The sequence below is a fragment of the Lipophrys pholis genome, assembly GCF_963383615.2.
Source record: "Lipophrys pholis genome assembly, chromosome: 1".
NCBI lineage: Eukaryota > Metazoa > Chordata > Actinopteri > Blenniiformes > Blenniidae > Lipophrys > Lipophrys pholis.
In genome coordinates this window covers 40,828,119-40,855,225 of record NC_137635.1, presented here as the reverse complement: position 1 = coordinate 40,855,225, position 27,107 = coordinate 40,828,119, and the positions used below count along the sequence as shown (strand labels likewise).

At 43.6% G+C, this 27,107-nt stretch overlaps 4 protein-coding genes across 4 annotated transcripts; 2 read left to right on the top strand and 2 right to left on the bottom strand.

The window, feature by feature from the left end:
* Nucleotides 1–1,939: 1,939 nt before the first annotated feature.
* Nucleotides 1,940–4,677, top strand: mgst3a (microsomal glutathione S-transferase 3a). The gene is made up of 6 exons (XM_080468584.1): nucleotides 1,940–2,397; nucleotides 2,608–2,734; nucleotides 2,834–2,907; nucleotides 3,700–3,757; nucleotides 3,895–3,967; nucleotides 4,053–4,677. Exons 2-6 carry the CDS (start codon nucleotides 2,618–2,620, stop codon nucleotides 4,190–4,192), a joined length of 462 nt encoding a protein of 153 aa, XP_080324710.1. The 5' UTR covers nucleotides 1,940–2,397; nucleotides 2,608–2,617; the 3' UTR covers nucleotides 4,193–4,677.
* Nucleotides 4,673–11,613, bottom strand: LOC308112809 (uncharacterized protein). The gene is made up of 5 exons (XM_080468572.1): nucleotides 11,402–11,613; nucleotides 9,918–10,211; nucleotides 7,909–8,214; nucleotides 7,664–7,824; nucleotides 4,673–6,962 (listed from the first exon to the last, which is right to left on the bottom strand). Exons 1-5 carry the CDS (start codon nucleotides 11,466–11,468, stop codon nucleotides 6,918–6,920), a joined length of 873 nt encoding a protein of 290 aa, XP_080324698.1. The 5' UTR covers nucleotides 11,469–11,613; the 3' UTR covers nucleotides 4,673–6,917.
* Nucleotides 11,377–21,067, top strand: LOC308112787 (importin-13-like). The gene is made up of 21 exons (XM_080468550.1): nucleotides 11,377–12,328; nucleotides 13,152–13,277; nucleotides 13,371–14,011; nucleotides 14,091–14,231; nucleotides 14,325–14,466; nucleotides 14,609–14,775; nucleotides 15,051–15,171; nucleotides 15,835–15,982; nucleotides 16,095–16,276; nucleotides 16,358–16,384; nucleotides 16,550–16,684; nucleotides 17,686–17,832; nucleotides 17,929–18,009; nucleotides 18,126–18,263; nucleotides 18,353–18,449; nucleotides 18,533–18,585; nucleotides 18,672–18,738; nucleotides 18,861–18,919; nucleotides 19,013–19,102; nucleotides 19,208–19,389; nucleotides 20,165–21,067. Exons 1-21 carry the CDS (start codon nucleotides 12,260–12,262, stop codon nucleotides 20,256–20,258), a joined length of 2,907 nt encoding a protein of 968 aa, XP_080324676.1. The 5' UTR covers nucleotides 11,377–12,259; the 3' UTR covers nucleotides 20,259–21,067.
* Nucleotides 20,885–26,155, bottom strand: fzr1b (fizzy/cell division cycle 20 related 1b). The gene is made up of 14 exons (XM_080468561.1): nucleotides 25,919–26,155; nucleotides 25,400–25,573; nucleotides 25,205–25,306; nucleotides 25,068–25,131; nucleotides 24,845–24,972; nucleotides 24,655–24,737; nucleotides 24,379–24,562; nucleotides 24,184–24,249; nucleotides 23,108–23,210; nucleotides 22,748–22,929; nucleotides 22,396–22,629; nucleotides 22,192–22,296; nucleotides 21,710–21,802; nucleotides 20,885–21,613 (listed from the first exon to the last, which is right to left on the bottom strand). Exons 2-14 carry the CDS (start codon nucleotides 25,475–25,477, stop codon nucleotides 21,572–21,574), a joined length of 1,464 nt encoding a protein of 487 aa, XP_080324687.1. The 5' UTR covers nucleotides 25,478–25,573; nucleotides 25,919–26,155; the 3' UTR covers nucleotides 20,885–21,571.
* Nucleotides 26,156–27,107: the final 952 nt, after the last annotated feature.

Below are 27,107 nucleotides of genomic sequence, written 5' to 3'. Positions count from 1 at the left end.
CTAGCGTGACTCAGGTTGGCTTGATGTGTGATACAGAAAACGCAGGCCTGTCAGATCTCTGTCAACCTCACCAGAGGGCATGTTGTTTGGCTGCACCCACTTCGGCCAAAAGAATCTGCCCTCTGGCTCCTGGCCTTGGTATTGCGAACTGGCTGGCTGACATGACTGGCAGGGGTACTTCAAACAAACAGAGTGATCACTGATGTAACTGGAGTGCCTGTATCACTAAATCAAAATGCCCAATAAAAAAGGATTAACTGGGCAGTAGAAGGCATCACATAAACGTTACAGCGGGTTGAATACGATGCTCAGTCATTCAGACTGCGATCTCTGTTAGGCTCGGGAAAGAAAGGAATCATGTTTGAGCCAAATAGGTAAAGCCAAAGATATTCTGAAATACTATTCATGTTAATTCTGTTTATTTATAGGTAAGGGAAAGCACAAGTTTTGCTGAAAGGGAAAATCACTGCTTGTCTTTTGCAGGGAAACAAAGCTTTATGTCACAACTTACTAACTGATTTTTTTTTGGTCTCACCAGCTCAAGTGGCAAAGTAAGAATAACTAACAGCTGTTTGTTTTATCCCTCTATACCAAGGGTTTGCAGCCTGTGGCTCTGGAGCTACATGTGACTTTTTGGCCCTTCATTTCTCAAAATAATACCTAAATATACATTTGATCACATTTTCAGTTTATGTACACACACAGTCATTTTCATTTTTTAACCCTATAGACTAAAGAGGGATTTTAAAGAAGGTACAAATACAATGGCTAAAATGAAAAAAACTATTATGGGACACAAAGCTGCTTAAAAAGAGCCAAAACGGTTAAAACAGATAAAAGTTCAAATTATTAGGAAAAAATGCTGAAAAGGAAGGTTGAAACCTCTTATGCTGCATTTATGAAGTTTCAAGATACAGTTTATGTTCATTTAACAAAAAGGTTAAACACAGTTTGCTGCTCCAGCTAAATTTGATTTGGTGGAAATCGATAAAAAAAAGTCTAATTTCGTCGTAAAGGTTGCAGATCCATGCTCTATACTGTAACTGTGGCTTGTTAATTGAAACACAACTAACAGTCACACAGTGTATCGTCAGCCATTTTAGCTTACACATTTCATATTTCACAGGCAGAAATATATGTGCCAAATGTTTTATATTAGGGATTTCAATTGCAAAGAAAGTCTTTTATTCATCGACATAAGTCAGAAAAGAAAAAAACATTTGTTGTCAACAGTTTTTTAAGCTTCCGGTTGGATTTGTATATTTTGGATTTCTCTGCACAGTGTTATCAAAGGGCACATAGAATAATTTTTAATAGGAGGTGGGGGTTAAATTGGGGAAGATCAAAACGTGATAATAATGAAGGCTGACACTCAGGTCTCTCTTACGTGTTCAGACAGGTTAATGGACATAAACTTTTAATTTGTTCAGGTTTTCTTCTTCTTGTATTTTGTGAGTGATTTTTCTTTGTAAAGAAGGTTGTGTGACATCTTCATTTTACATTGTCAACTTTAATATTGGGGGTAAGATATGGCCACTTGTTTGCATTGTTCTCTTTACCACCTTATTCTTCATTGCTCTACACAAGTGAACGGAATCATAAACAGCGAAAGTAGGGAAAGATTCAACATGACTGGCATTGTCATTTAAACTGTGTGATAAAGTGAAAACATCCAAAAAAGGTTCCTCGTGGTGAAATCAAAGACATCACTTTCATTTCCTTTTTATAATACCATTGCAACTTTTATCACTTATTGACAATGTTTACAATCAATAGAAATGGAGGAGGCACACACATTGGCCAATCAGATTGCAGGGAAGTTGTCCGGCTTGTAAAATTTTAATTTAGGGTAAGAAGAAATTTTTGTAGAGGAGTTAAGGGGTGAATCACGTTTTTTTCCGTGTACTTTGGTTACCTACGTAACGTGCGTAAATACAGCAGCAAGGCGCATGCGCGACAAGCGAACCTAACGAAAAAGCTTGCTGAAAAACCTTTTGAACTGCACCAGAAACATTATAAAAACCTAAAGCATACATTTTAGCGTCAGATCGTAGAATGTCCTGGTTCTGCTGCGACCACAGCTGAGGCAGTGCACAGTGAACACACACTGCGGTCATTCCTGCTGCTTTAAAGGGGTTGAACGGGGACACCAGTCCCACGCAGGACTTCATTTCCGACATTCTCCTTTAATCTGGGCCCAACCTTTAGCACATATCAGCCATAAAACTGCCAGGTATATCCAAACAGCAGACAATCTACGGCCGTCACCACGCCTTCGCTGGGTGTTGACGTTACGTAAGCGTTTACGCACACGTACGGAGTCGCGCAGGAAACTTCAGTGCTGTCGGTTGCAGTGTTTCCACCAGAGCCTTTACAGCTGAAACTCGGACCTTTAAGGTAAGCTCATATACTGTGTGAATAATGCAGAGAGTCTATAAATGTGTGATCTTACATGCGTGGTTTCAACCTGACTCATGTTTGCGCTGCTGGTGTCCTCGTTCGACCTTTCCTTTAAAACGCGTCCTTGCTCTGCGCTGCTGCTGCTGCTGCGTTGTCTTTCCCCACATTTTTGAGTAGTTTGCTTTGTTTTGGGTTTTTTTTTTCCAGGTTTGTCAACATGGTCGTGCTTTCCAAGGAGTATGGATTTGTGGTGTTTACTGGCGTTGCCAGCATGGTCATGATTGGACATTTGGCCATTAAAGTAGGCAAAGCCCGGAAGAAGTACAACGTGCCGGTGAGTGGAAGATTTCCAATGTTTTGAACGCGACAGATCCCACTTTGAGTTTCCTTGTAAAAGGTGCTTCGGCTAATAAACTTGCTCTCCGCCTTGCAGTATCCCCAGATGTACAGTGATGACTCCGAGACTGGCAACGTTTTCAATTGTATCCAGCGGGCTCATCAAAACACGTAATTATTTATGTCATCTGAAGCCAGTCATTTACATTAAGTTTAATCGGTGCATTAGAGGGAGGTTTGGGACATGCATTTATGTATTTACAGCATTTTGATGTTTGCATCTTAAAAGGGCAAGGTCTTGACTTTGTCAGGGTGCAGTGATCTGAGCAATGGTGGCTTATAGAGCCTGGAAACTCCCACTGCTGATGGGTTTCTGCTGTGTCTCCCTCTGCAAGCCATTGCCCTCGAACTGCACGTGTCTGACCAAAGCTCTCTGATATAAAGGAAAACTAAGTTATTACACAGTTTGGATTGTTACTGCATGACAGTTTCATTCATTATTTTTTACAAGACAGGAGTCAATTGCCTGTTTTAAAGACAAAATTGGTTTCTCCTAGTAAACTGGTTCTAAACCACAGTCATAGCTGAGATCATATGACCTCTATTTGGATCATAGGCTGCATAGATAAATGGGGAGGAAAGATCCCAGACATAGTCGGCCATACCTGACTTTCTAGTGTCACCACAGTCGGCAGGCTGTATCTGAAACAGGAATATGAAATAGGTGTGACTGCAACAAAGATTTGTGGGTTTGATGGTAGAACCTGTTCACAGACGACTTCTTGTTTCGACTACATTTCACTGTCCCTCAAAGTCTTAGCATTATTCGGCACAATAGGCAGCTTGAAAGTCAAGAACTGGTTTAAATCTCCCCATGGTGATTGTTTTTTATGACTCAATAAATCATTGCACAGTGTCAATGACAAAGCAGGTGAGAGTTAACCCTTGTCTTTGTCTCACCAGCCTGGAATTCTACCCCAGCTTCCTTTTCTGTCTGGCTGTTGGTGGTGTGCATGCCCCTGTGAGTTAATTTTGCACGATCACACCATAATTACAACCTCACTTTTTCGGTCAATTCTTATCTTATTTACTCTATCCCTGATATGTGATGTTGAATCTCGTCACATGGGAGTGTAATCGTTGTTTTCTGTGTCCTAGCGTCTCATGAGTGGACTAGGAGCTGTGTGGATTATCAGCAGAGAGGTGTATGCGCATGGTTACTCCACGGGCGGTGAGAAAAATGTTTCGGTAACATTTTCTGCTTTTATTGCGTGGATTTTGCAGCTAATTAGTTTTGCTCCATTCGTCTCCATCAGATCCTAAGAAGAGGATGAGGGGAGCGTTTGGAAATATTGCCTTCATGGGGATGATATTGACCACACTCAGCTTTGGTCGCCATCTGCTGGGCTGGACCGGACCGCGAATGGGGAGATTCCACCCAATGGTCACTGCCTAATGACCATGAAGACTTCAGGCTGGGCTTACACAATCATCGCAATAATCATGCCCATTACACATCTTGTAAAAAGTTTGGCCGACAGTGCGTCCTGACATCCGACCAGAGCAACAGCTCAAGTGAGGAAAAGTTTAGATTGTTTGGTGTTGAAACTGGTTTCAGTGGAGAGGGAGCGGTCTCATTGGGGTTAATATATGTGGTGTACTTACAGATCAGCACTCCCATTGCACACAGAGCATCTCAGCATGTCATGATATTACATTTAACTGCATCATGTAGAAATTGTAACTAAATGACTGATGTGTTTTTTTTCCAATTTAATAAAAAGCAAACAAATGCTGCAATAAAAAAGTTGGTGCCATGAGGAAAGTACCCTATGTTTGATGGACTTTATCACCTTTATATTTTGCACTCAAGCTGAAAAATTCCATGTTTTGTATGAGAGGTGCTTTTGTCAATTAAAGTTTTACTAATTCCAATCATGACTTGCATTGCTTTATTTGATTTACGGGCTTGTTTCAATATAAAAAGTATAGATTATCGAAGAGCAGTCATAAATGGGTACTGATTAGGATAACAATGGCGTGTGGGTAAAAGGAGTGGCTTTTTCTAAGCCTCGCATTTGTTCAAAGTCCCTAACACATGTCTTAACTGGCACAGCAAGACTGTCGGGTTCAAAACATCAACTCAATCGTGTTAGACAAAAGAAACCAGCTTTTTATGCAATGACACGCCACATAGCTGCTGTCCGTGTACTACTGCTACAATAAAACCGCCTCCCACCTCGTAAGCACGAACAACCTGAGGCCTAAATAATGGTTTGTATTTTATTATCAAACAGGAAATCCTCAAATCCGTACATTTTTTACATCTCAATGACACACTGTCACACAATACTGTTTCCACTTGATAGTCAAGTAATCATAGTTTTGAAATAGCTTAGTTACAGCACACTTGCATGATACTCCATCGATACAGACACATGTAACCACCAGTTTTAAAGCTCCTCCGCTGCTGCTAGTAAATCTCTCACCTTAATCAACTGTGTGTGAGAGCAACTTTTCCAAGGACCGGTGTGAAGGATGTGCCTGACCTGTTGAGGGAAAAATAAGCCCAATATTGATTGTATTGTTTTCAATAGTCAAAGTACCTGCAAATGTCTTTTTTGTTAAATTAATAAGAACACTTTATCTACAATGGGAGTAAGGCCTCTTTCATAGATGATTAATGTCTTTTAACCTGTGTGGTTGTAATTAAAATCCCAAGGGAGCGACCTCTTGAAAGGCAACACTCTAGCTCAGTTTCATAAAAGGCAGGGTGGTCATGAGCAGGTCACTGGTCCAATACATTACCATGTAGAGCAATTTAGAGTCACCATATAACCTGAAATACATGTTTGTGGACTGAAGCAAAATCCACAGAAACTGTGTATCACCTCACTGAGAGGTAAGAGCTCTAACCACTGCGCCACTGTGCAGGTTATTCGCATAGTAAATACTGTGTTTTGCAGTAGCTGCTTTTGGAATTATGTTTCAATTTCATTTGCTAATTGTATATTGACATAGAGTATTAATTCATTAATGCAACAAACCCATATGAACATTTTATTTATTTTTTTAAATGGGGTAGGTTCATATTTTGTCCTGGGTCATTTCTTAAGATAGCAATCTGAAATGAAATTTCAAGGGAGTATATGTATATAAAACTACATATAAAAGCTTCATACCATCTACCAAAAAAAGCCATGTATAAAGAATATAACTGATGCTGTAGAAGGTGCAGTAGGAAGTGTTTTGTCGCCACCACAGGTTCTCTTACACTTCTGGATGTGAATCAGAGGTATTTAGCCCAGCAAATTCAATGCTTGATGCCATCAAATCCCACACACAATTTTCCAAATTAGAGTGTAGCAGAGTATAATATTTATGTAAATTAAATTTGTTAACAAAGGCAAAAGCCAAGTTCAAAATTTCTACAAGAGCATCTGACCCTGATGATACAAGCCCAACAACATGTACAGTCACACATCAAAGGCTAAATATTTTCCCACAAGTAACCTTACTCGGTTATTTGAACGAAACAGCTGAATAGGAAACCTGTGCTGTAAGAAGAGCAGTGATTTGTGTGTAGACTTTCTGCTGTGAGACCTTGGCTTTAAGACAACATATGTGACCTGGTATTTTGGTTTTAAAAGTGCAGTTCACTCACATTTGGTCACTTCAGGTATCGTAACTAAAGTTCCTTATGGGCACTTTGCTACTTTCCCAAGTGTTGAAAAGAAGTTATCCCTCTGAAAACCCGAGGTTGTCCATTAAACATGTCACGCAACCTTGATCCACATTACCTCAGAAATCCCCTAGGGGGCAGTGTGACCCTTTATGCCACATTAAAGTGCTGTGCATACATAAGGATACAGTCAGGGATGCAGAGGTCTAATGAATTCAACACTCCGTGAAGGGACAGAAAAGAGAAAGTCTGACCACCCTGAGCAGCTCCAGAACTTTAAAGGGGAATGTGGAAGAAAGTTGGAGTGACTCTGAAGAGCCTCGTTTGAAGAAAGCGTGTAGATATTAATCAGTGACCCTCATCTTTCAGTCACAAAACCAACAGAGGGGATACAGCAGCTGTCAGGCAACAAAGTGCTTCTTTGATCCAAAGTGGTTTCCCTTTGGTGTTTGATGAGCTTCTGATCTCCGAGGGGTGGCTGGAAGGACAGCAGCTTCCATCAGTAGGAGTATCTGGAGAGCGGCGTGTCCTCCATCAAATCATCCTGGAGCAGATGAACAAAACAAGAACACTTTGTAATGGGATTGAGAATGATTTGCGATCCAGTTTGCAAAACAATGCGACACAAAATCTTCAACTTGAGCAATAAAAAAACGATGAAAACTAATAAGAATTTAGATCTCTAAGCCAAAGTTGATTGCTGATATACCAAGAGGCTCAAGGTATTTCATATCATGTTCCTGCTTATTTCACCTAATCTGTCCTTGTGCGTTCTGATAAAAACCTAAAAGCTTTTCTAGGTCAACTTCATAGAGGGATTCAACTTATATTTCTTCTCTGCTCATGAAAAACATATCAAAACCGATTCCAAGCCGATTTTTAAAAGTGAGATTGGAAGTTTGATCATTTTAAATGTCATAATTTTGATTTTGGTTAAGATTTCTGAAAACCACATACACACATATCCATCCCTGCATCTTCTATATTTCTTTATCCCGTCATACACACAAGTGCATATGTTTAATTTATCCTTGCTTTAAGTTTAAAAGTACATGTCACCCTCCAGAAACAAAGAAGTCCTACATTTTTCACAATGTAATGAAACAGTTTATTTCATTAGACCGTTCCTTTCAGCTTTTAACCTTCACACTTGAAGCTGATGACGCTGTTTGCTCTTAAATCTAAAGCATATTTGAGAAGCACCGAGGCACTGTTACTGCTATACCGTTGTTAACTGTGTCTCACCATGGGTAAATCCTGCAGTCGATGAAACTCTGGGTGGTTCGTCCGCTGCTTGAACTTGAGGAACAGAATGACGAAGACGATTGCCGTGCTAACTATGAACACTGACAGTAAACCAGCCAGCAGAGGGTCTAGACGGGATCTGGAGTGATTCCTTTTCAGCTCTATGACAAACAAAGATGGTCATAATAAGTAGCTTCATAGTTTACAGTGATTCAGTTTAAGAAGCCGAAAATCTCTTCTCTGACCTTCATCTCCAACATTGAGTTCAGACGGGCCCTGGTGGTGTGTTGGCCCTGCGGGGGCTCGGCCCGGAGCCGAGGTCTGAGGGCGACCTGTGGTCTGCCAGCTGGCTGTGGAGAAGGAGTCCGACTCCGACTGCGCTGTGGAGGTGGGAGCCGTGGCGCTCACGCCCGTCCCTGCATGGGCTGGCTGAGATGAAAAGGCGGCGAGGGAAACGCTGGTGAGCGGGGCTGTGCTGTCAGGAGTTGAGGTGTGCTGCGGGGAGGTGGTGAGGGGTCCGCTCGCTGTGGATGAAAGGCCCTCGGCAGCAGCTGAAGGTGGGGATGTGAGCACAGGGCTGCATCAATTCAAAACACCACAGAGAATTCTTCAAAGCCAGTGAAGCCTGCAGACAGCAGCCAGAAGTAACTGTACACTACCCTGCTCATGAAAATCGATCGCCGCCACCGACATTAAGGTGCTGCGCTTATTGTTGAGGCCTGCAGGTTCAAGCTATCCTGCTCTGCAGAGCCTAGAGGAGATGACTTATTTAACACACTGTTTGCATTTACAAGCATCAAATAAACTTAATAAAACCTCAGTGGCTGTTTCAGATACAATTACACTCTTCGATTATCCAAGTATCTATTCTTTGATTTGTAATTGGTGGCTTCAACTTGCCGGGTGAACTTGATAGAATTAAAGACGTTTATCGTTGATATAAACATGTTATTCCTGTTGGGGAACCTGACAAAAAATCTGGAATCCTGCTTGTCAAGTCAAATGCATTTTTCCAATTGATCCTTTCCTCCTCTTCAAGGTCAATCAAAACAAGCCTGAACAAATCATGAGACTGTGTGACCAGTCAAACAAACCTGTGTGGAAGAGTAACCTTAGCATCCTGCTGCTTTAAATTTAGTGACAATAAAAATAGAAACATGAGTGTAATTCAAACTACTGGTTGTTTTTGTTTTGATCCAAATTGTAGATCCTATTTAAAGACTGGTTTCCCGGTGATTACGCTTCTTTGAAAGTTAAATGAATGAATGAATGAATGAATGAATGAATGAATGAATGAATGAAAAAAAAATTTCCCCACTATTTTCACTGTTTTCTGACAGTGTATATAACAACAGGTTAATCATGTAACAAACTGCATACACATATACAACAACAACAAAATCTATAGTGTTTGTCAGTTACAACCTGAAGTAATTTGTTTTGATAAAAAATAAACTACGCTACAAAAAGAAGCATAACAAATATAAATCTGTTTCTTCCTGACACACAGTTTGACTTAATGATTTTCCCAGTCAATGTGAACGCAAATAGTTCACTCAAAGATCACCCTCTCAAAAGATCTCTAGTCTTCTTTGGGTGAGGGAAAGTGAAACGTCTACAGGTCATTCAGTCTATAGTGTAATTACTGAGGAGTTCTGTACAACATCTATTGAAAAAAAACAGAATACTCCGTAAAGTTGTTTTCCACCTGTGTGCACACTTGTCACAATGTGACACTGAACAAGAACAGAAATGGGCCTGTTATTTTGTCTACAGCTTTTTAGTTGAGATATTTGAGGAGGGCCTGTTGCCAAGCGAAGGCCTTCACATCTCTCAGGGTCGTGATGACACGATATGGACGGGGTTATGCCAGGGTGTTTTCATATTTGCTCCTTAAAGAGGCAGCATGTCATCATCATAGGGAGTTATATTTGTCTGATCTAAATAAGGGAATCGCTTCGATGAGGTTACGAAACATTCTTGATCTTGGTTCAGACCCGTGGGTGGGGGGGTCAGAGGTGGATGGTGTTACTGGCACGTTGCTGGCTGGAGAGTCTGTGTTTGCTTCGCAAACAGGTAGCGTTTAGTGAAGGGTTATTTTTAGGTTCTGGTCTGGATAAAGTAAACAAACTGGACTGGGAAATTATAGGCGCACTATCATAAAAAAAAATCAATAGAATCATCACCATAATTTCTGTGTTGACAATGTAAAAAAAAACCATCTTATTAAAAGGACGTATGCAAAGATTTGTACCTGTAGAAGATGGAGCAGCCGAGGGGCCGTCGGTGACGAAGGCGATGTTTGTCGGCGTTGCAGAAGTCAGGGTTGTGAATACAGTGTTTATCTGAGTGTTTGAGGGGACTGTCTCCTGTGACTGAGGAGTCCCAGTGGAGCTTTCAGTCCATGTTTCATTCCCACTTGCCAGATTATGTGTCCACTGTGGGGCCTCATTCCCAGGATCCTCTGTCGGGTCAGAAGATACTGACGTTCCAGTGTGACTCGGCAAGGTGGCTGGAGTGGAGCCAGGAGGTGAAACACTGCTCTGACCTTTGAAATAAAAGCAAGTCCTGCTTCAGAAAGGCTTTTGATTTAGTCATCGGAAAAATATTTTTAAAGGAGGAAAACATTAAATTGTGCACATTTATGGCCTGTTTAGCTGGAGAAACGCTCCTATTTGGGACACGCATGTGTTCAACTAATTGTGCATTTGAGGACACTTCTCTCAACTGACAACATAAATATCTTGATACTGATACCCTATGTATTGGTGGAAATAAGATTATTTAGAATGCTTATTTCAAATAGTGCTTCCAAAGCCTGAGATATATATTTTTTACTGTCTTTATCACGTCTTTTAGGCTTTATATAAATCATTCCCAAGTGACAAGCTGATAAGGCAGAATACATCCTGGGCAGGTTTCCAGTCAATCAAAGGGCAGACAAAGAGAGACATTCAAACCACGCACGCTCACATACATAACATTCAAACTGAAACGCATGTTGTTGGACTTGAGATGACGCTAGAGTATACCTACAAGAGAACATACAACAACTCCACACAGAAAGGCCCCCAAGGACTGGATTCAAACCAGCGACAGTGGTGCTGTTTAGAAATCAGTTTTGATCAAATGTGATTGTTTTTCATCACGCATATAGTAGAAACATAATTCCAGATTAGTTGATCTAATTTTACTGTGTCGGATCAATATCAAACTCAAAGGCATTAATGCTTAATTGGAGGCGCTGGAAACACACAATTAGTTTTTACTGGGTTTGATGAAGAATTACACTCATTCATCAAGAGATCTATGAAAATAGTTGGTTGGCTTTTGTTTAATGGATTTAGAGAATAGCTTACTCACGTTTAATTCGTTTCAAAACAAATATATTTTTATAGTGTAAATGTAAGATGAAAGTTTAAAAAAAAGAGAGAGAAATCTTGACTGCTGGACTGGTGTTACGGTGAAATAAGTAACAGTGTTGAGAAAGGTACAAACTACTACTGCACATCCTGCTGAGGTGCTGTGTCACAAATAACCTTGTCCAAAAACCAAAAAAAAAGATCCGCACATGAATTAACAACGAATATCTGGCGCCTGCAGCCGCATATAAACTTTACTAAAGATCAATTGTGCCTCATGTGCTGAATCAAGAAGAGCCCAACTCAACGTCAGCAGGATGTCAAGTCTGTTCGCATCAAACACACACAGACACACTCGGAGAGGACGACACCTTACCTCCCGTCTGCGATGAGCCGGTAAGGGCCACCAGCACGCCGAACATCACATTTATTCCAAATTTCATCTCATCAAGCTTCAATCCTGCGGATCGCAATAAACCGGGCTGAGCGGGATCTGCACGGCCGCTCCGGATCTGTAGCTGTGAGCTTGTTTCCGTTACGTGATTTGACAGGGAACATCATCAGCGCTAAAAATATCCTGAGGGAGTCGGGCAGAAGAGGAGCCGGGGTGGGGCTGCGCGCGGCGCGCGGCGCGGTGCGGCGCGCGGCGTGGCCTGGCGTGCGTGCGAGCTGAAAAACAGACTTTTTTCATTAAGACCACAATGTGTCAGTGAACGATCTGCAGGGGCATATTTCACGTTTGAATCTCTGTATTTTTTTATTTTTTTTTAAACCTCTGCACCTAATTACACGAGTTTGCAGTCGGTGTCGCTTCGCTGCTCCAATCAGACGTCTGTGCGTCAACGGCGCAGCTGTCTGCGTCAGGAGCGCCTGTTGAGAGCCCGGCGGCGCGCGCACAAGCGCCAAAACACCAAACTGCAAGCAACTTCTCGTGCATTAAACATATACTGCTGATTTGCACTCAATACCGACGTGTAGAAATTGCCAGCTGGATATGTGTCGGTGTTGCCGGTTGAGCGACAACTTGCGGGTCCTCAGAGGTCAGAGTGTCGTCATGCGTGAGCGCACTGCCCACATGTGGACTGTGTGGACAGCTGAGTGACCCGCTGCGTCCTTTGACAGCGGGATTTGACACACTCTGGAGGACGCTGAGTGGCCCTTCAGTTTACCTCCACTGACCGATCAGACTGTCCAAAAGACGGTCCACCCCTAAAAAAAACCAGGAATACGCCCGATGGAGCCACCCGCCAACCCGGTGGACAGCTCGGTGGAGTTGGAGTTAACAGTGGAGAATGTAGAGTCGGTAAGTTACTGGTCAGTCTCTTCATTTCATGACACATTATTGAATTGGACATATATGGTTATATCTATAAAACTAAGATGATCTTCTAGGCGAATGTGTCCTTTCCAGTAACCAGTGTAACATAATTATAGATCAGTAACAATACGCACGGATACTAAACGAAACAACCACATTCAGTGTGTCTAGTTTAACACAGTGAAATTAGGAAAACCAGACCATTTGTAATCTGATACCAGCTATAAGCATATGCTGTCCTAATAATAACTAGCACCATGTGCTTTGGATTAGTTGCTATGGCAACACATTTTTTGGTAACTATTGACCATCGAAGATAGATAATTACTAGTGTATGTTAATAATGCATCTTGGTTAATTTATACGTTTTAATAAGTAAGTAGACTGATAAAACTTTATTGTCACACAAGTAGAAGTTCCAATAAGATACTTGTGGAAACGCAATAACTTATTTTAACAATATACAGCATCACAGAAAACAACACAAACCAACATCCCTACATAATGCATTTTATGTGCTGTTTGGTGTATAAATCACATACTTGATATATATGTACATGCATTGCATATTACATGTAATCAATGTGTTGAGTTACAGTATCTGTGCAGCATCTTAAGCTCATGCACAAACAAAGTCACATAAAATTGAATATAATGACGCTGAGTCAATAATCTCAAACATATTTCAGGAAATGTGGAAACGCTGGCATTGAGTTCTGTCATTTGCCAGTGTTTTGAATTGTCATTACCAAATTTCTTCCTTTGCTCAAGCGTTTCCGCCACAACTGGCCTGCCTCTCTCCCTCCAGGCCCTCTACCAGCTCTACTTTGACCCAGACATGGAGAACAAGAATGTGGCCCAGAAGTGGCTGACCCAGGCTCAGGCCTCGGCACAGGCATGGCAGTTCAGCTGGGCTCTGCTCGCTGCTGACAAGGTGCACAGTTGACTTCCATATATATTTCTGATAGCGTTTAAAGAATATTTGAGAGCAGAGGACAACAACAACTTTTTAAATTTCTTTATTCAGATCCCGGAGGTTCAGTTTTTTGGCGCCAGCACGCTCCACACCAAGATCTCCCGTCACTGGAGCGACCTCCCAACAGACCAACAAGAGAGCCTCAGGATGCAGCTCCTCTCCCACATCTTACACTTCTCCTCTGGACCTAAAATGGTGTTGACTCGTCTTTGTGTTGCGTTGGCCTCCATGGCTCTTAACTTGATCCCACAGGCCTGGTCACAGCCTGTGGCGGACATGGTGAGGGCCTTCCAGCCTCAGGTACCAGATTCGGAGGATGACTCTGGTGCGAAGGCTGCCCGGGACCCCCACGCACACTGTCTGGCTCTTCTGGAACTCCTCACAGTGCTACCGGAGGAGTTCCAGAGCAGCCGCCTGGCTCAGTCTCGCTGCACTCAGCTGAGAGAGGCCCTGGCGGGAGAGTGGGTGGTGGTGTGTCCCATGCTGCGACAGCTCCTGCAGAGCCAGGATTCAACCAACCAGGTGAAGGAGAAGGTGCTCCGCTGCCTGTCCAGCTGGGTGGGGCTGAATGTGCCGTTGGGAGAAAGCCAGGAATTAGTCCAGGACTGTTTCACTGCTCTGTCTGTCCCAGAGCTCTTCGACACAGCTGTTGAGACAATCGTTAACGCCGTCTCACAGCCTGATTGCCATAGGTAAACAAGGGTGCAGGATCAAATGAGTTTAGATGAGCTTCAGTGTAGAAGTGTAAATTCTGAGAGGGTTAATGTGCAGGTACATCACTGCCCTGGTGAACCTGATGCCCCTGGTTCTGGGTCTCCACGACCAGCTGAAGACAGCAGCTCAGGACGGGGACATGGAGACCTCACACGGTATCTGTCGAATCGCTGTGGCCATGGGGGAGACCCACTCACGGTACTTATAGAAGCACATGCGCAACATTGTCCTGTGGCCAGGTTTCACTATTCACCTGTTTTTTTTTTTCCTCAACGTGTTTGCGTATGACAGGGTTTTGCTGGAGCAGGTGGACCACTGGCAGGAATATCTGGCTTTAGTTAACATGATTTTGTTCTGTACGGGTATCCCTGGACACTATCCAGTCAGCGAGACGACAAGCTCCCTGACACTCACCTTCTGGTACACTCTGCAGGTATAAAAAAATAAATGGATGGCAGTTTTCTTACTTTCACATATTTTGTTTTTTTTTGTTTCAGTTTACAAATATAATATTCAACATTGTTGTTTCGCTTTCTGATAAATTATTTGAACTTTCTTTGTTTACACATTCTCAGGATGAAATCTTGTCATTTGAGGAGGACAAGCAGGCAGTTTACCTGCAGGTTTACAGGCCGGTTTACTTCCAGCTGGTGGACGTGTTGTTACATAAATGTCACTATCCATCTCAGGAGGAATACGCCTCCTGGTCCACTGATGACAAGGAGCAGTTCAGAATTTACAGGTCAGAGTGCGTCTGATGGGAGCTTCCATGAAAAATAGGCTTTGGAATATTGTTAGAGTGTCAGTATCTCATAAGAAATGCTTCAATAGTACATTGACAAAAAGAAAAGTCCAATTGTAGGATTTGTTCAATGTTTTTGCGCGCACTATTTTCTATTAAAAATATGTGTTGACTTATAAGACTTATTCAAATTCATCTTAGAAACTTGATCTGTTGAAGATATATTTAGTGATTTATGAAAACTTGAGTGCTGCCTTGGCTGGTTTTCTTCACAGGGTAGACATCTCCGACACTCTGATGTACGTGTATGAGATGTTGGGGGCGGAGCTGCTCAGTAACCTCTACGACAGGCTGGGCAGACACCTGCTGGACCCGCAGCAGTCAGCAGCATGGCAGGTATTGTAAATAACAGCTTTCAGTGTTGGCTTGGGAGGCTCTCTTTGTTCAAAGTCTGCATGTTCTTCCTCTTTGTGTGGGGGATTGATCCAGTTACTCAGCTTGTCTCACACAATGTTGCTTAGTTTGCCTCGGCTAATATGTATACGGTAATAGATGATGGATGGATAGATAGGTCCATCGCTGCTTTAGGAAAAGCATCAGAGATCACAAGGGACCTTCACCTATTCCGAGGTTCTCTAGTTTCGTCCATGTCAAAGGAAGTTGTGAAAAAACACTTTCTAGAATCACCAGATCTGAGAAGCTGCTTTCTGTTTTTCAGTTGAAAGAAATGGTTTCACTATCATGTTTCTCCATATCAGAGATTGCAGAGGGGGTCTGATTGGATGCTTGAGGATATAGTCTGAAAAAACAATATGCAACAGTTGTCAGTCCACTATGCTTTATATTTTCAGTTTGAATACAGGCAGGACAATAATAGACTAAATCGAATAGCAGAGGCCAAGTGTGACTCACCTCCCTGACATGAAATCCCTAATCTTGTCATTTCCACCCTGTTTTCCTTAAGATGAGAGCACCACCCTTCATTCAGTTCTCCATCTTCAGAGTTGGTGTTTGCTCCCTTCCTTTGATCTGAGATCACGTGTTCTTTTCTATCTTTAGGACACCGAGGCTCTGTTGTTTGGCTTCCAGTCGATAGCTGAGACTATCGATGTGAACTACTCTGATGTTATTCCTGGCCTGATCGGTCTGATCCCCAGAATCAACATCAGCAACATTATGCTGGCCGACACCGTCATGTACACCATAGGTATATACTCATCCATCTGCATACTATATATAATAATTAGGCTAAAATTACAAATCAGATTGTTGTAAATTCATCCAACTAAGAAGAGTTCACAACTCGTCTTTTTGACAAGGCTCTCTGGCTGAGTGGCTGGCTGACCATCCAGTGATGCTGGGTGGCATTTTACCCATGGTGCTCCAGGGCCTAGAAAAGCCCGAGCTGTCGGTGTCCAGTGTATCGACGTTAAAGAGAATCTGTAGGGAGTGTCGACACGACCTCGGCCCCTTCGCTCAGGACATCCTGACTGTGTCGCAGGTCAGACCCCGACACAGGCACAGTGATTGATTAAATCTGCTTTTGACAAACCATAACTGCTTTTATCTGCAATTCATGTAGGATGTGCTGCTAAAAGAAATACATAAGGTGAGTAAGCAGCCCTCAAGTGCTAGGATTTCTTTTTTTTGTGTTAGTCTGCAAACATTAAAGATCACTCTTTGCTCGGAGGACAGCATTTATGTTATGCACCGTGTGTGTCTGTGTGTGTGTGCGTGCGTGCGTGCGTGCGTGCGTGCGTGCGTGTGTGTGCAGAGCAGCCAGTGCATGTGGCTGATGCAGGCCCTGGGTTTCCTGCTGTCCGCCCTGCCAGTGGAGGAGATTTTAGGCCGACTGCACACACTCATCACGCCTCACATCCAGCAGCTGGATTCACTGGCTCAGCAGGAGGTAAAACAATGACAAGAGGAACAATGCGAGTGGAATTCTCTAAAAGCACAGTATTCTACAGTGAATGTCTTTATTTTGTTGATATTCTTTTCTTATGGTTTTTCATGGAAATATAAATGTGGGAGGTTATAACTCAGTTGGGTTTTTTTTCTTGTTGAAGCTTATGAACTTGCTTATTTAAAATGTTATAACGCGGCTTCCCGTTTCAAGGGTAAAAGGAATGAAAGTGTGGGTGTGCTTTAATCATGCTTGGCTGTCCGTGCTGGCTCTGGACCAAAAAAAAAAGAAAAAAAAAAGTCACTTATTCTGTAATCAATAAGCTAAAAAACAAAGACACAACAAGCAAGATTGATAATTTCGCACATGAAATAAACAATTACTTTATGAATTAACTTCTGTACATACACACAGAAGATAATTTTTAATTGCATAATCACAATGCTTATTCTATTACACTATATGGACAAACCACTGACACTACTAAAATACATCTAGTGCAAGCACATAGCTCAGTAAGACATAAAATAGACAAATGAGAATCATAAACATACATTAAGACATGGCTTTGCCTTGAAGGTGTAACAGGCCTGTGTAAATTGTGGGTAATCTCACTTTTGGTCATTAGCTGGCAGTAAGGGGTTAGATTGAGGACGGGTGAGATGCTGGATAAACTGGGGTGATCTGGTTACCTTACACTTATCAATTAAATCACATCATAACTGTTATTTTCTTTTATTTGATTTTTTTTTTTTAATAAAGTGAATCCTTTGAATAGACTCTTACTTCGAAGTCAATGTTTCTCTTCATTCTATATTGTTAATTTTTAGTTTTTTCATGCGGCTAATAAAAAAGCGGTGAAAGCAGAAATTGCGTTGGACTCTGCACAGTGTTTTCTTGTTTTTCCTGAATCTTTGACGATGTTGGTTTAACGCGCTCCCACTTCACTTTGCTAACAGTAAATCACTGCCACGTTAAACAAAATACCTTCCCCTCCCTCGTAGCCTAATCCGGCCAATAAGCAGACGATCATCCACATTCTGGGGACGCTGTCCAGCCTCTTCACCACGCTGGACATCAACAGAGACGTGGACAGCTTGGAGGGAGCAGCCAGTCCCAGACTCATGTCCGCTCGGCGCAAACAAAACCCTGTGAGTTCAGAGACAAATCAGAAGAATGCTGTGGTTTATTGGTCAAAAAGATCTGAATCAAGTCAGTGCAACGTCTTCTTGATTTCCAATGTGTAGGTTGTGGTCGTCCTGCAGCAAGTCTTCACTCTGATCCAGAACATCCTCAGCAAGTGGCTCCATGAGGCGGAGGTGGTGGAGGTATGAGGCATGTTTCAGCTCCTTCACTCGCCACATCTCTGCATGTCTGATCCGGCACCGTGAGCGTTTAGTGACTCACCGTCACTCATAGAAGCCCACTCTTTCCTTCCATCCAGGCGGTGTGTGGAGTTTTTGATAAATCGGTTCGAACCCTCCTCCATGACTTCGGGCCCATGGTGCCTCAGCTGAGTGAGATGCTGGGTCAGATCTATAGCACCTTCCCTCAAGCCGCAGCTTTGGACCTGGCGCGGCAGGTATTCCTCCAAACCTCCAAACATTATTTAACGCTACATGATCAATGTTTGAAGTCATTATTCATCTCTTCCTGTATCTGTGAGTCTAGATGATTCACATATTTGCTGCGGACGAGCATCACATCTCAACCATCCGCGGCCTCGCTGAAGTGCTGACGTCCAGCACGCTCACTATATTCCAACAAGGTAACAAAAGAGCTGCGAGCGTTGGTCCCTTTTTTTTTTTTTCTTAAACACAACTAGTCTCACACGCCATTTCTTTAAATCAGGTCCAAGGGATCACCCTGATATTGCAGAATCATTTATGCATCTTCATGCCCAGGTTGGTTTTTATTTTCATGGTGCACATTCGCACGAGAGAAACTCTTCGATTATCTACAACTTGCGTGTTGTCTTCTCAACGATTAGATTCTTAAGAGGAAGCCTGATCTGTATCTGTCTGACCAACTGGATGTTAAAGCACTGTTTTACTGTGGTGAGTAGGATTAAAAAAAAAAACCGCATTTTGGATTGATGTTCTTTAAACTGCTTTTAATTTGAAAGCTTAAAGCTTTTGCTGAAGTTAAAAATCAGTTCAATCTGTTTCTTACATTTCAGGAATTCTGTCAGTCAAGTTTCCGGAGACGCCGACTGTAAAAGCGGCGTGCGGGTTCTTCGTGAGTCGATGATGCGCAGTAGTTCTACCCTGGGTTACATTTCTTGGTCCTGCAGTCGACTTTGGCCTCACAGATGCTTGTCGTCCCACACAGGCAGAGTTTTTAAGTCGCTGTAAAGACATGCCCGCCCTGGGAGAGGTGTTGCAGAGCGACGGACGGCTCCTGACTGAGACCTTACTCCAGGTGAACCCGTCTGTAGCCTCAAGGTTGCACCATTGATCAGCGGCACCCTGTGTGTTCTTTTGAGACACTTCTGGAAGAGTTTTGCTCTTCTTCTTCTCACCTTAGGCGGTTGGAGGTGCATCACCCCGCAGCCTGACTGAACACTTTGCAGAGGTACTGCTGAATTTAAACAGACACTCTCCGGCGCTGCTGTCCCAGTGGCTGAAGGAAACGCTGCAGACCGCGGGGTTCCCCTCATCCCACGTCTCCACAGAGCAGAAACAAACCTTTACTCAGCAGCTTTTAAGGTAATCCCCTCTATTCAGAATTCGTTTCATGGTTCCTGCGGCAGATCACAAGCTTCCAACGCCTCACTGCATCCACGAGCCTCCTCATCCTCAACCTTCCTCTTCTCATCTTATTTGACAGCGCCATCTTCAGCATTATTCCCATCATAGTTATTATACAAACAGATTTTCTCAGGACGTTTATTGACTGGAATTCTGGTGTGAAATTCACAAAATGCTTCAGCATCTTTTGGTGAATAGTTTTGCTATTTGAAATACAGCTTTTACTCTACTTTATATTCATTTAGTCCAACTATACATCCATCTTCTATACCTGCTTCATCTAATAAGGTGGCCAGAGCAGATTGAGTCAAAACAAAGTCATTTCATAGTTTACCCATCCGCCGATGGGTCTCGAGTACATTGAATGACTTATTTCATGCAGAATCTACATTAAAATAAGGGGACAGAGTTAGTTTTAGATTATCTACTTGGAGCATTAACTACATGGTTTTCACCCCCGAGGAGATTGAGAGTCAAGCAGAACAAAAAAGCTAAACACAACTCACCATTATTGGGTTAATCTGTCTGAGCGCCCACTTTATTGTACATCTTGCCATGTAATGCCAGTGTTAGAGAGCTTATTTCTTTTAATTTAAAGCTTGTTGGCGGTAATATCAGTGGTTGCACATCTGCAAACCCGCCATTGGATTTACCCTAACCCAACTTATATATTTTGCATTTCTTGATTTATCGCAGGTAAAATATGGCTTTCTCTCTCGTTTATGTCTTCCAGGGAACAAACCAACAAGCGTCAAGTCAAAGAGATTGTCAAGGAGTTCTCTCTGCTCTGCCGAGGCCTGCAGGGCTCCGGATATTCAGATTACTAGTTCCAGCTAGTAATCTGGCCATTTTTACCCCCACAGCTTTCATTTATGAGGACAAAATCAACTCCTCCAATACTTCAACAATCTTTGGTGTCGGCATTTAAAGTCTCCTTAACACTGTGCAATTTTATCCATCTATCATGTTAAATAATTGCTGGACGGCAATGTGGATTTCCAAAACTTGAGTATGATGGTGTGTTTGACTGCTCGGCATTGCTCTTCGCCGAATCGGAGGCACCATACGACACCTTCAGGAAATAAATCAAGCGATCCAAGTTTCTAGTAGCATTTAAGTACAGGGAATAAAGTTCAGTATGGAAGTAGATGGGGAATGTGGACCCGCGCCAACGTATCCATCTACTTAAGAAGCTGTAATCAACCGTTTTAGTGCAGTGCGGCTGAGTTTTGATCATCCGAGACGGCGGCAGATCCATTTCTCAAATAGCATGTGGTCACACGACCATGTCAACGGGTATCTCTCAACTGCCCTTTCGCAGCCACGGATTTAGAGCCTCAAGTTTCAAGCCACGGCCCTCTGGGACGGCCAAAGTCACACAGTGCTGCTTCCTTTATAGAGAAGACATGGAAAACAGATCCCTGGATTAAAAAGTCAATAAGACACATTGCGTGGGCTGGTGTGGAGATAAAGTGGTTTCTTTGCAGCATGTTTTTAATGACACACCCGTCAGACCTAAATGAAAAAGTGCCACAGTGCCATTCCTGTAACCATTCACATCAAAACAAACTCATCTTTCAATCGACTGACAAAACAAAACACCAATAAATACATCATTTGTTGCCGCGGCTCCAGCAACTGTGTCCTCTCTTATTTATTGGTCATCTTCTGTTGCATACTTCTGGAATCCATGATCACCCAATAAAAAAAATGTTTGTTTTTTTTAAAAAAAAAAAACCACTGCCCCAGTCAGGCGTCTTCCGATACGAATCATGCTTATACCATTATATTATGTAGCTTATAACTCTTGTACACGTAGACATCCGCTAATAAACAACTCAATCACTTCCACGACAGAAGAAAACGCGACCCAAGTCATGACAATAAACTGCGTTGTTTGTGTTTTAATCAGTGACATCACTGAGGGATGGCAGTTGGAGGGTTGGTTTTTTTTTTCTTTCCTGCATCCTTCACAGAAAGAAAAAGGATTTTTTTTTTTTTTTTTTTTTTGAAGTGTTGTGGTGCGGAGAGGAGAAGGGGTCTGTGGGGTCAGTCCGAGTATAGCAGTCCGAGTATAGCTGGTTGAGTCTGTGCCTGTTAACTGCAGCTCAGCTGAAGCAGTCCCGGCCCTGCACGTGTACTATCGTATCCTTGTGAAGAGGTTCAGCACCGACTTCGACTCCTGCCAGGAGAAAGAGAGCAAAGTGGGGTGTTTGAAAGGGAGTTCGGTGGGTGGCACGCGGGAGCGAGGAACTCGGGAACGATGGACCGTCGGTACCTTGGTGCAGCGCGTCTTACTGAAGACGTTCCAGAAACGCAGCGTCTCGTCTCCAGCTCCCGTGACGATGGCCTCGCCATCTGGTGACACAGCCTGTCAGTGGAGAGGGACGAGAGGAAAGACTCTGATGGGAACACAAACAATGCTGCATAATCAAGTTATGTAGAATCTAGACGGCATTGTAGTGCAGAAGTTCTGTCCTGACAGCAAGCCCTGCTATGTTGAGTTGGCATGTTTTGTCAAAATAAGGCGAACACGCATTTCAGGTTGATTGTGTAGCTGGGAAAGGACAGATATTCAATTTTCAGCTACTGAATCGTTCCTATACCATGTAGATGCAGTTTCCATTAACTTTTCGATCAGTGGTTAAGTCAGGTTACAATGACTGGGAGGGACGCATCAAACTGAATGTGTATTTGTGGGACATGTTGGCATCTGGTTACACACTTTGCGAGCTAAACAATTCAGCCATTTGGTCATACCAGATACAAGACTCTGTAGGAGTGTCCAGTCAGCTTGGCCACTTGTGTTAGTGATGGGTACTTCCACACCAGGATCTGGTTTTGAGAGTAGCCGTGTGTGCTCACCTACAAATACAGAAAGCAATCCAGTTCAGGCGTGACACTGGGAGAGGCTGGAGACACATTGGGAAGAACACCTTGTGTTAAACAACATGTGTCCCTCACCAGTTCGTTGGCGTGCTTGGACCAGGCCAGGTTGCAGACCTGGGAGCCCGTGTCTGTGCTCTGCAGTGCCTGACCCGTCAGCGTGTTCCAGAAACGCAGGCAGCGGTCGGCGGTGCCGCCCCCCGACGCCAGCAGCCCGTGCTGGTGCGGCGACCAGGCGATGGCCTTCACTGCTGCCAGGTGGTCACTATACTGCTGCACCGGGAGAAGGCTGGAGCTGTTCCACACCAGCAACTGGAGAGACGACAGCAAGAACATCAGTATATTCGGTTTATTGATACCGTCCCTCATCTGTCAGAGTACTTTAAAGCTGCCGGGTCAATGTTTTACTGGGGATCGAACTTGGCGTCACCTTGTTGTCGTTTCCTCCAGAGGCGAGGTGCTGGTGGTCCGGGGACCATTTGAGGCCGCACACTTCCTGCCGGTGACCTTGGAGTCTTCTCTCAGCTGCCGCGGGTGTTCGAACGTCCCTCTGTAGGATCACCCGGTCCCGACTTCCAGACGATAGCTGCTCGCCATTCCACGCCAAGGCCCCTTTGGGCGCAAAGGAGAGGCACCATTTCACTACAGCTGCAGTGTGTGTGTGTGTGTGTGTGTGTGTGTGTGTGTGTGTGTGTGTGTGTGTGTGTGTGTGTGTGTGTGTATTACCACCAACAAAAACAAGAAAAATGTGGGTTTGAATCTGCATTGTAGATTTCTAAACTTGACTCACCAACTCTGGCTGAGTGACCCTCCAGGCTGGTCAGTTTCCTCCCTCCTGCTGCATCCCAGATCTGAACGTAACCTTTGTGGGTTCCAACGGCCACCAGACTTCCCTGACACGATCAGAGCAAAGAAACCATTGTTGTGTTTTGCCGGCACTCGCCACACTAAATCTCTGGATCCACGTTACAACAATTACAAAATCAGCCCTTTTCCAACCTAAACATCTCTCGCTCTGTGGATTCTGGAATATTGTGGTGACTTATTGAAAAGTCAAGCTGCGAGACTCTCAACTTAAAACAGGAACCTGTAACATGTATTTGCATCCAGGGATTTAGAACAGATCTTTATCTTTTAACCAGCTACAAATCACTTCATGGGTGAGCAGATTGGTGCATTTCAGACGGAATATAAGATAACCTGCAGTTTAACATTGATCCGAGCTGCTTTATTGAAGGTTTTCGTCAACAAACAACTTTCAACATTAAGACATTGGGATTTCATAATGGCCAATTTTTTGCCACGCACCATTTGTTAGTAGTTTTAAAAAATCTTTTTATTTGGGCGTTCTTTTAAAAGTCCCGTTTTAACCACTTTGTTTTTAGATGGCGAGTTTGTTCTCTTGATCTTTACTTCATGTATGAAGGGTGGTACATGAATAAAGGACTAAAGATCATTATTTAAAAAAAAATTGAAATTTTCAGAGGTAATAATGGGCAAGAAAAAAAAACTAAAGAAAATTGAAATGTGTGGGGAAAAAAACTAATGTTTACAAATAAATACAACATTTGGTAAAAAAAATTTAAATCTTAATTCAAATTTAAAATACAAACCCACTTTATGAGAAAGTAGAAAATTAGGCAAAATATGTTGACAAATGCAAAACGTGATTAAAAATCAACAGTTTATATTTTTATAATAAATAAAAATGCTAAAAAAAAACTAAAAACTTCAGTGTTAAAAGTGACAGTTGTGGGAATAAAACACTTGTTTGCCTCGTCGTAGCGGTAACCTATCCTTCTCATACACTTCATCACCACACCGTTTTAGTCACTCTGTGCTGCAGTGTCATGTCTGGCAGCTCACTCTTTCATTCCAGCAGACTGACGTGACGGAGTCTCCATCCACTGAGAGGTCACATAACCTCGTCACCTGTTAAGAGACACACACACACACACACACACACACACACACACACACACACACACACAGTAAACAACCACTTCCACTGCTGCTCGACAGGAACTAGAACGCTGCGACGGCGTCGGTCCTTCGCCTCACCTGGCTGGTACAGGCACTCCACAGGTAGACGCAGGCTCCCAGCCCCACGCTGAGCAAGTTGCCCGCTGACCAGTCTACCAGGTTGAGGTAGAAGTCGTCCTGCAGCTCCGGTGCATCCAGCACCTTAAAGGGGATCTTGGAGATCTTTCTGGCCGGCTTGCGGGGAGAGCGGAGCAGCTTGTGACTTCAGAAACAGAAACAAATAAAAATAAAAATAAGTGAGTGCAAGTTTAGGGACAGCTCTGAGAAGCAAGCGTCGAGCCAAACATGTCCTACCTCTTGTTACTGAGTGGAGACAGGGAGTAAGGGGAGACTTCACTATCACTATCCGAAGGCACTCTCCTCGTGTGGACGGTGTACTGTGGAGAGGAAACACGTGAAGCAGAGTTAGAAACTCTCTTCACCCCAAAACACGAGCAAATGACTGAGTTTGTAGTGTTCGAGTCATGTCTGCTGGGATTCACACCCTAAAGACGCTGTGGCAGTCTTGAGAGAGGACTGCGTGCCGCCGGTCGTCGGTGTGAGGGTCCGGCACCGTGTCGATCCCGGCCCCCAGCAACTCGTTTCTCAGCAGGGCTGCGTACGCCACGGCGTCTGGAGGGGCGGCAGAGGCAAGGGGTGATTCAAACCAGTCCGGGCGATTGAACCGACTTGAAATGGCAGTAAGAAAGTTCTAACGGGTGACTGACCTTTGCTTGAATCTGAACTGGCATCTTTCGCTTTGTGGTTCTGACTTGGGGAGCGACAATTCTCCTGAGAGAGACAAAGGGTGATCAGTGGACGGGCTGGAAAATCAGTGTCGCCAGGGTTCAACTGCTCCACTCACATTGGCATAGTGAAAGTTAATGCTCCAGTTGCTTCCAGCACGGGTGGGAATGAAGCGATCCCCTGACTTCACACTGACAGGACTGCAGGTGGCACTTAGAGCCTATAGTAGGAAGACTTCTGTCAGGATCTTGGAGCTGACACAGATTGTGGTGCATGCAGTACTTATGACCCCCCCCCCTCCCCAACAACTCACCTTCTTCAGACGGGGGTCTGATGGCAGGTTCTGATGGTTGATCTGCCTCAGCAGCCTCCTCTCGTACTCCTGGTCCATCGCCTCACAGCTGACCAGTCCCCGCCCCTCCCCGCCCCCCTCCTCTTTACACCTCCGCTTCCTCCCGGTGAGAAAATCCGCAGAGGACTTTCATCTCTGTTGACAGAGAGAGTCAAATTAAAAAAAAAAAAAATGGGAACAATTGTGCAACATGCCAGAAAACACAAAAGCCTGATCTGGGTAAACACAGACGGCCTGAAGCAGCCGGGCGTCATCATGCATGTGCGGCCATTCACGGCGGCTTTAAAGCCACAGTGCGCGTCAATGGTGCAATCGCTGACACTGAACCAGACTGGAACAAAAGGTCAAAATCGTCGGATGACAGCCGCACTGTTGTCATGGCATCACGCTCGCGGACAGACACACACACACACACACAACCCCGTGTTTAAAGCGGCTGCAGCGTCTGGACACGAGCCGCAGCTCCGCACCGCGTCTCACCGACTCTGCCGCGGAGCTCACGTCGCCACATCAACCCTCATCTCCGCACGAAAACAGCAGCCCGGCGGGAGGACGACCGACGTCGCTTTCTTCCGAGTGACGGGGGTACATCCAAGACGCCAGAACGCGACCCACTGGTGTTGTTTATGTTCGTGACAAAGATGGCGACCGAATCAGCTGGAGCACAAATTGTTTGGTTGACTTCTGCCGTCTCTGTGTGTGAACGACAGCGACTCCGCAGCGGCGCCCGCTGGCCGCATCGGGTACTTGCAAGTCCGGGGTGTACTCTGACTGTTCCCCATATGGCCACAGGGTGTCGCTGTTGTACTATAAGTTGGGGGTTTTTGGTCACATATTGGCATGGTGGTGAAATTCAGCAACTGTCCACCAGGCTCTACAACACAATAGGAAAAAAAATATATACGTATCAAATACAAAATAAAGGTATAATATAATAAGCGCACGGATGGGTAAAGGGACTATTATATACAAGAATCAAAGACAGGAAGACTCCATGCTGCACACTGTGCAGTGGGTGTGAAAGGGGGAAAGTGCAGCCACACAGAAAGTGCAGTGTGTGTGTGATGTGCAATGCTGCAGTGCCCACAACCATGGGTTTATTTCCTCGGTTTCGCTATAAAAGGATTTCCTGTGTCTCAGTTGCCTTGAAATGTACTTATTTCTCATTTATTAAAATTTTTCAAACAAGTATACAGCATAAAAACATTTAGTGTCTGGTGTTTTAAGATAGCTTCAGGTACAGTCATCTGTCAAACCGTCATTAAACCCCCAAAAAAGAAGAAGAAGAAGAAATAGATGTCCCATCTGAATAGAGGACAGGGTAACATTTTAAAAGTTATATGAAGTCTCTAGCTGAAAGTATGGCGACTTCACCTGTTGTTAAAGAAGGAGGATTTTTTTTGATGTTTTTCACCAAACTCCCATCTGCTTTGTATGGGACATTTGTTGCACTTAGTTAAATTTTTTTATGAAAGTATTAGCCGAATCGTTAACAAAAGATCTAGCACACGTTTCCAGTTTAATGTACTTTTTGTGAACATGCTATCAACGCTGCAGAACTAGTTATGCTGCAAAGATCGGCGGAAGAAAAATATTTTTTTTAAAAACATGCTCCCAGGATGGTAATCTTTGCTCTTAGGACATGTTCACACATACACAGGTTTGTACA

Coding starts and splice junctions, on each gene's coding strand:
- mgst3a (XM_080468584.1), top strand. CDS start 2,618: ATGGTCGTGCTTTCCAAGGAGTATGGATTTGTGGTGTTTACTGGCGTT. Junction 3,758..3,894: donor TTGGTGGTGTGCATGCCCCT/GTGAGTTAATTT, acceptor TCTGTGTCCTAG/CGTCTCATGAGTGGACTAGG. Junction 3,968..4,052: donor GCATGGTTACTCCACGGGCG/GTGAGAAAAATG, acceptor CGTCTCCATCAG/ATCCTAAGAAGAGGATGAGG.
- LOC308112809 (XM_080468572.1), bottom strand. CDS start 11,468: ATGAAATTTGGAATAAATGTGATGTTCGGCGTGCTGGTGGCCCTTACC. Junction 8,215..9,917: donor GGCTGCTCCATCTTCTACAG/GTACAAATCTTT, acceptor CCCCACCTTCAG/CTGCTGCCGAGGGCCTTTCA. Junction 6,963..7,663: donor GACTGCAGGATTTACCCATG/GTGAGACACAGT, acceptor CATCTGCTCCAG/GATGATTTGATGGAGGACAC.
- LOC308112787 (XM_080468550.1), top strand. CDS start 12,260: ATGGAGCCACCCGCCAACCCGGTGGACAGCTCGGTGGAGTTGGAGTTA. Junction 15,983..16,094: donor CACCGTCATGTACACCATAG/GTATATACTCAT, acceptor CTTTTTGACAAG/GCTCTCTGGCTGAGTGGCTG. Junction 17,833..17,928: donor CTCGGCGCAAACAAAACCCT/GTGAGTTCAGAG, acceptor TCCAATGTGTAG/GTTGTGGTCGTCCTGCAGCA.
- fzr1b (XM_080468561.1), bottom strand. CDS start 25,477: ATGGACCAGGAGTACGAGAGGAGGCTGCTGAGGCAGATCAACCATCAG. Junction 24,563..24,654: donor TCTCCACTCAGTAACAAGAG/GTAGGACATGTT, acceptor CTGTTTCTGAAG/TCACAAGCTGCTCCGCTCTC. Junction 23,211..24,183: donor CAGTCTGCTGGAATGAAAGA/GTGAGCTGCCAG, acceptor TGATCGTGTCAG/GGAAGTCTGGTGGCCGTTGG.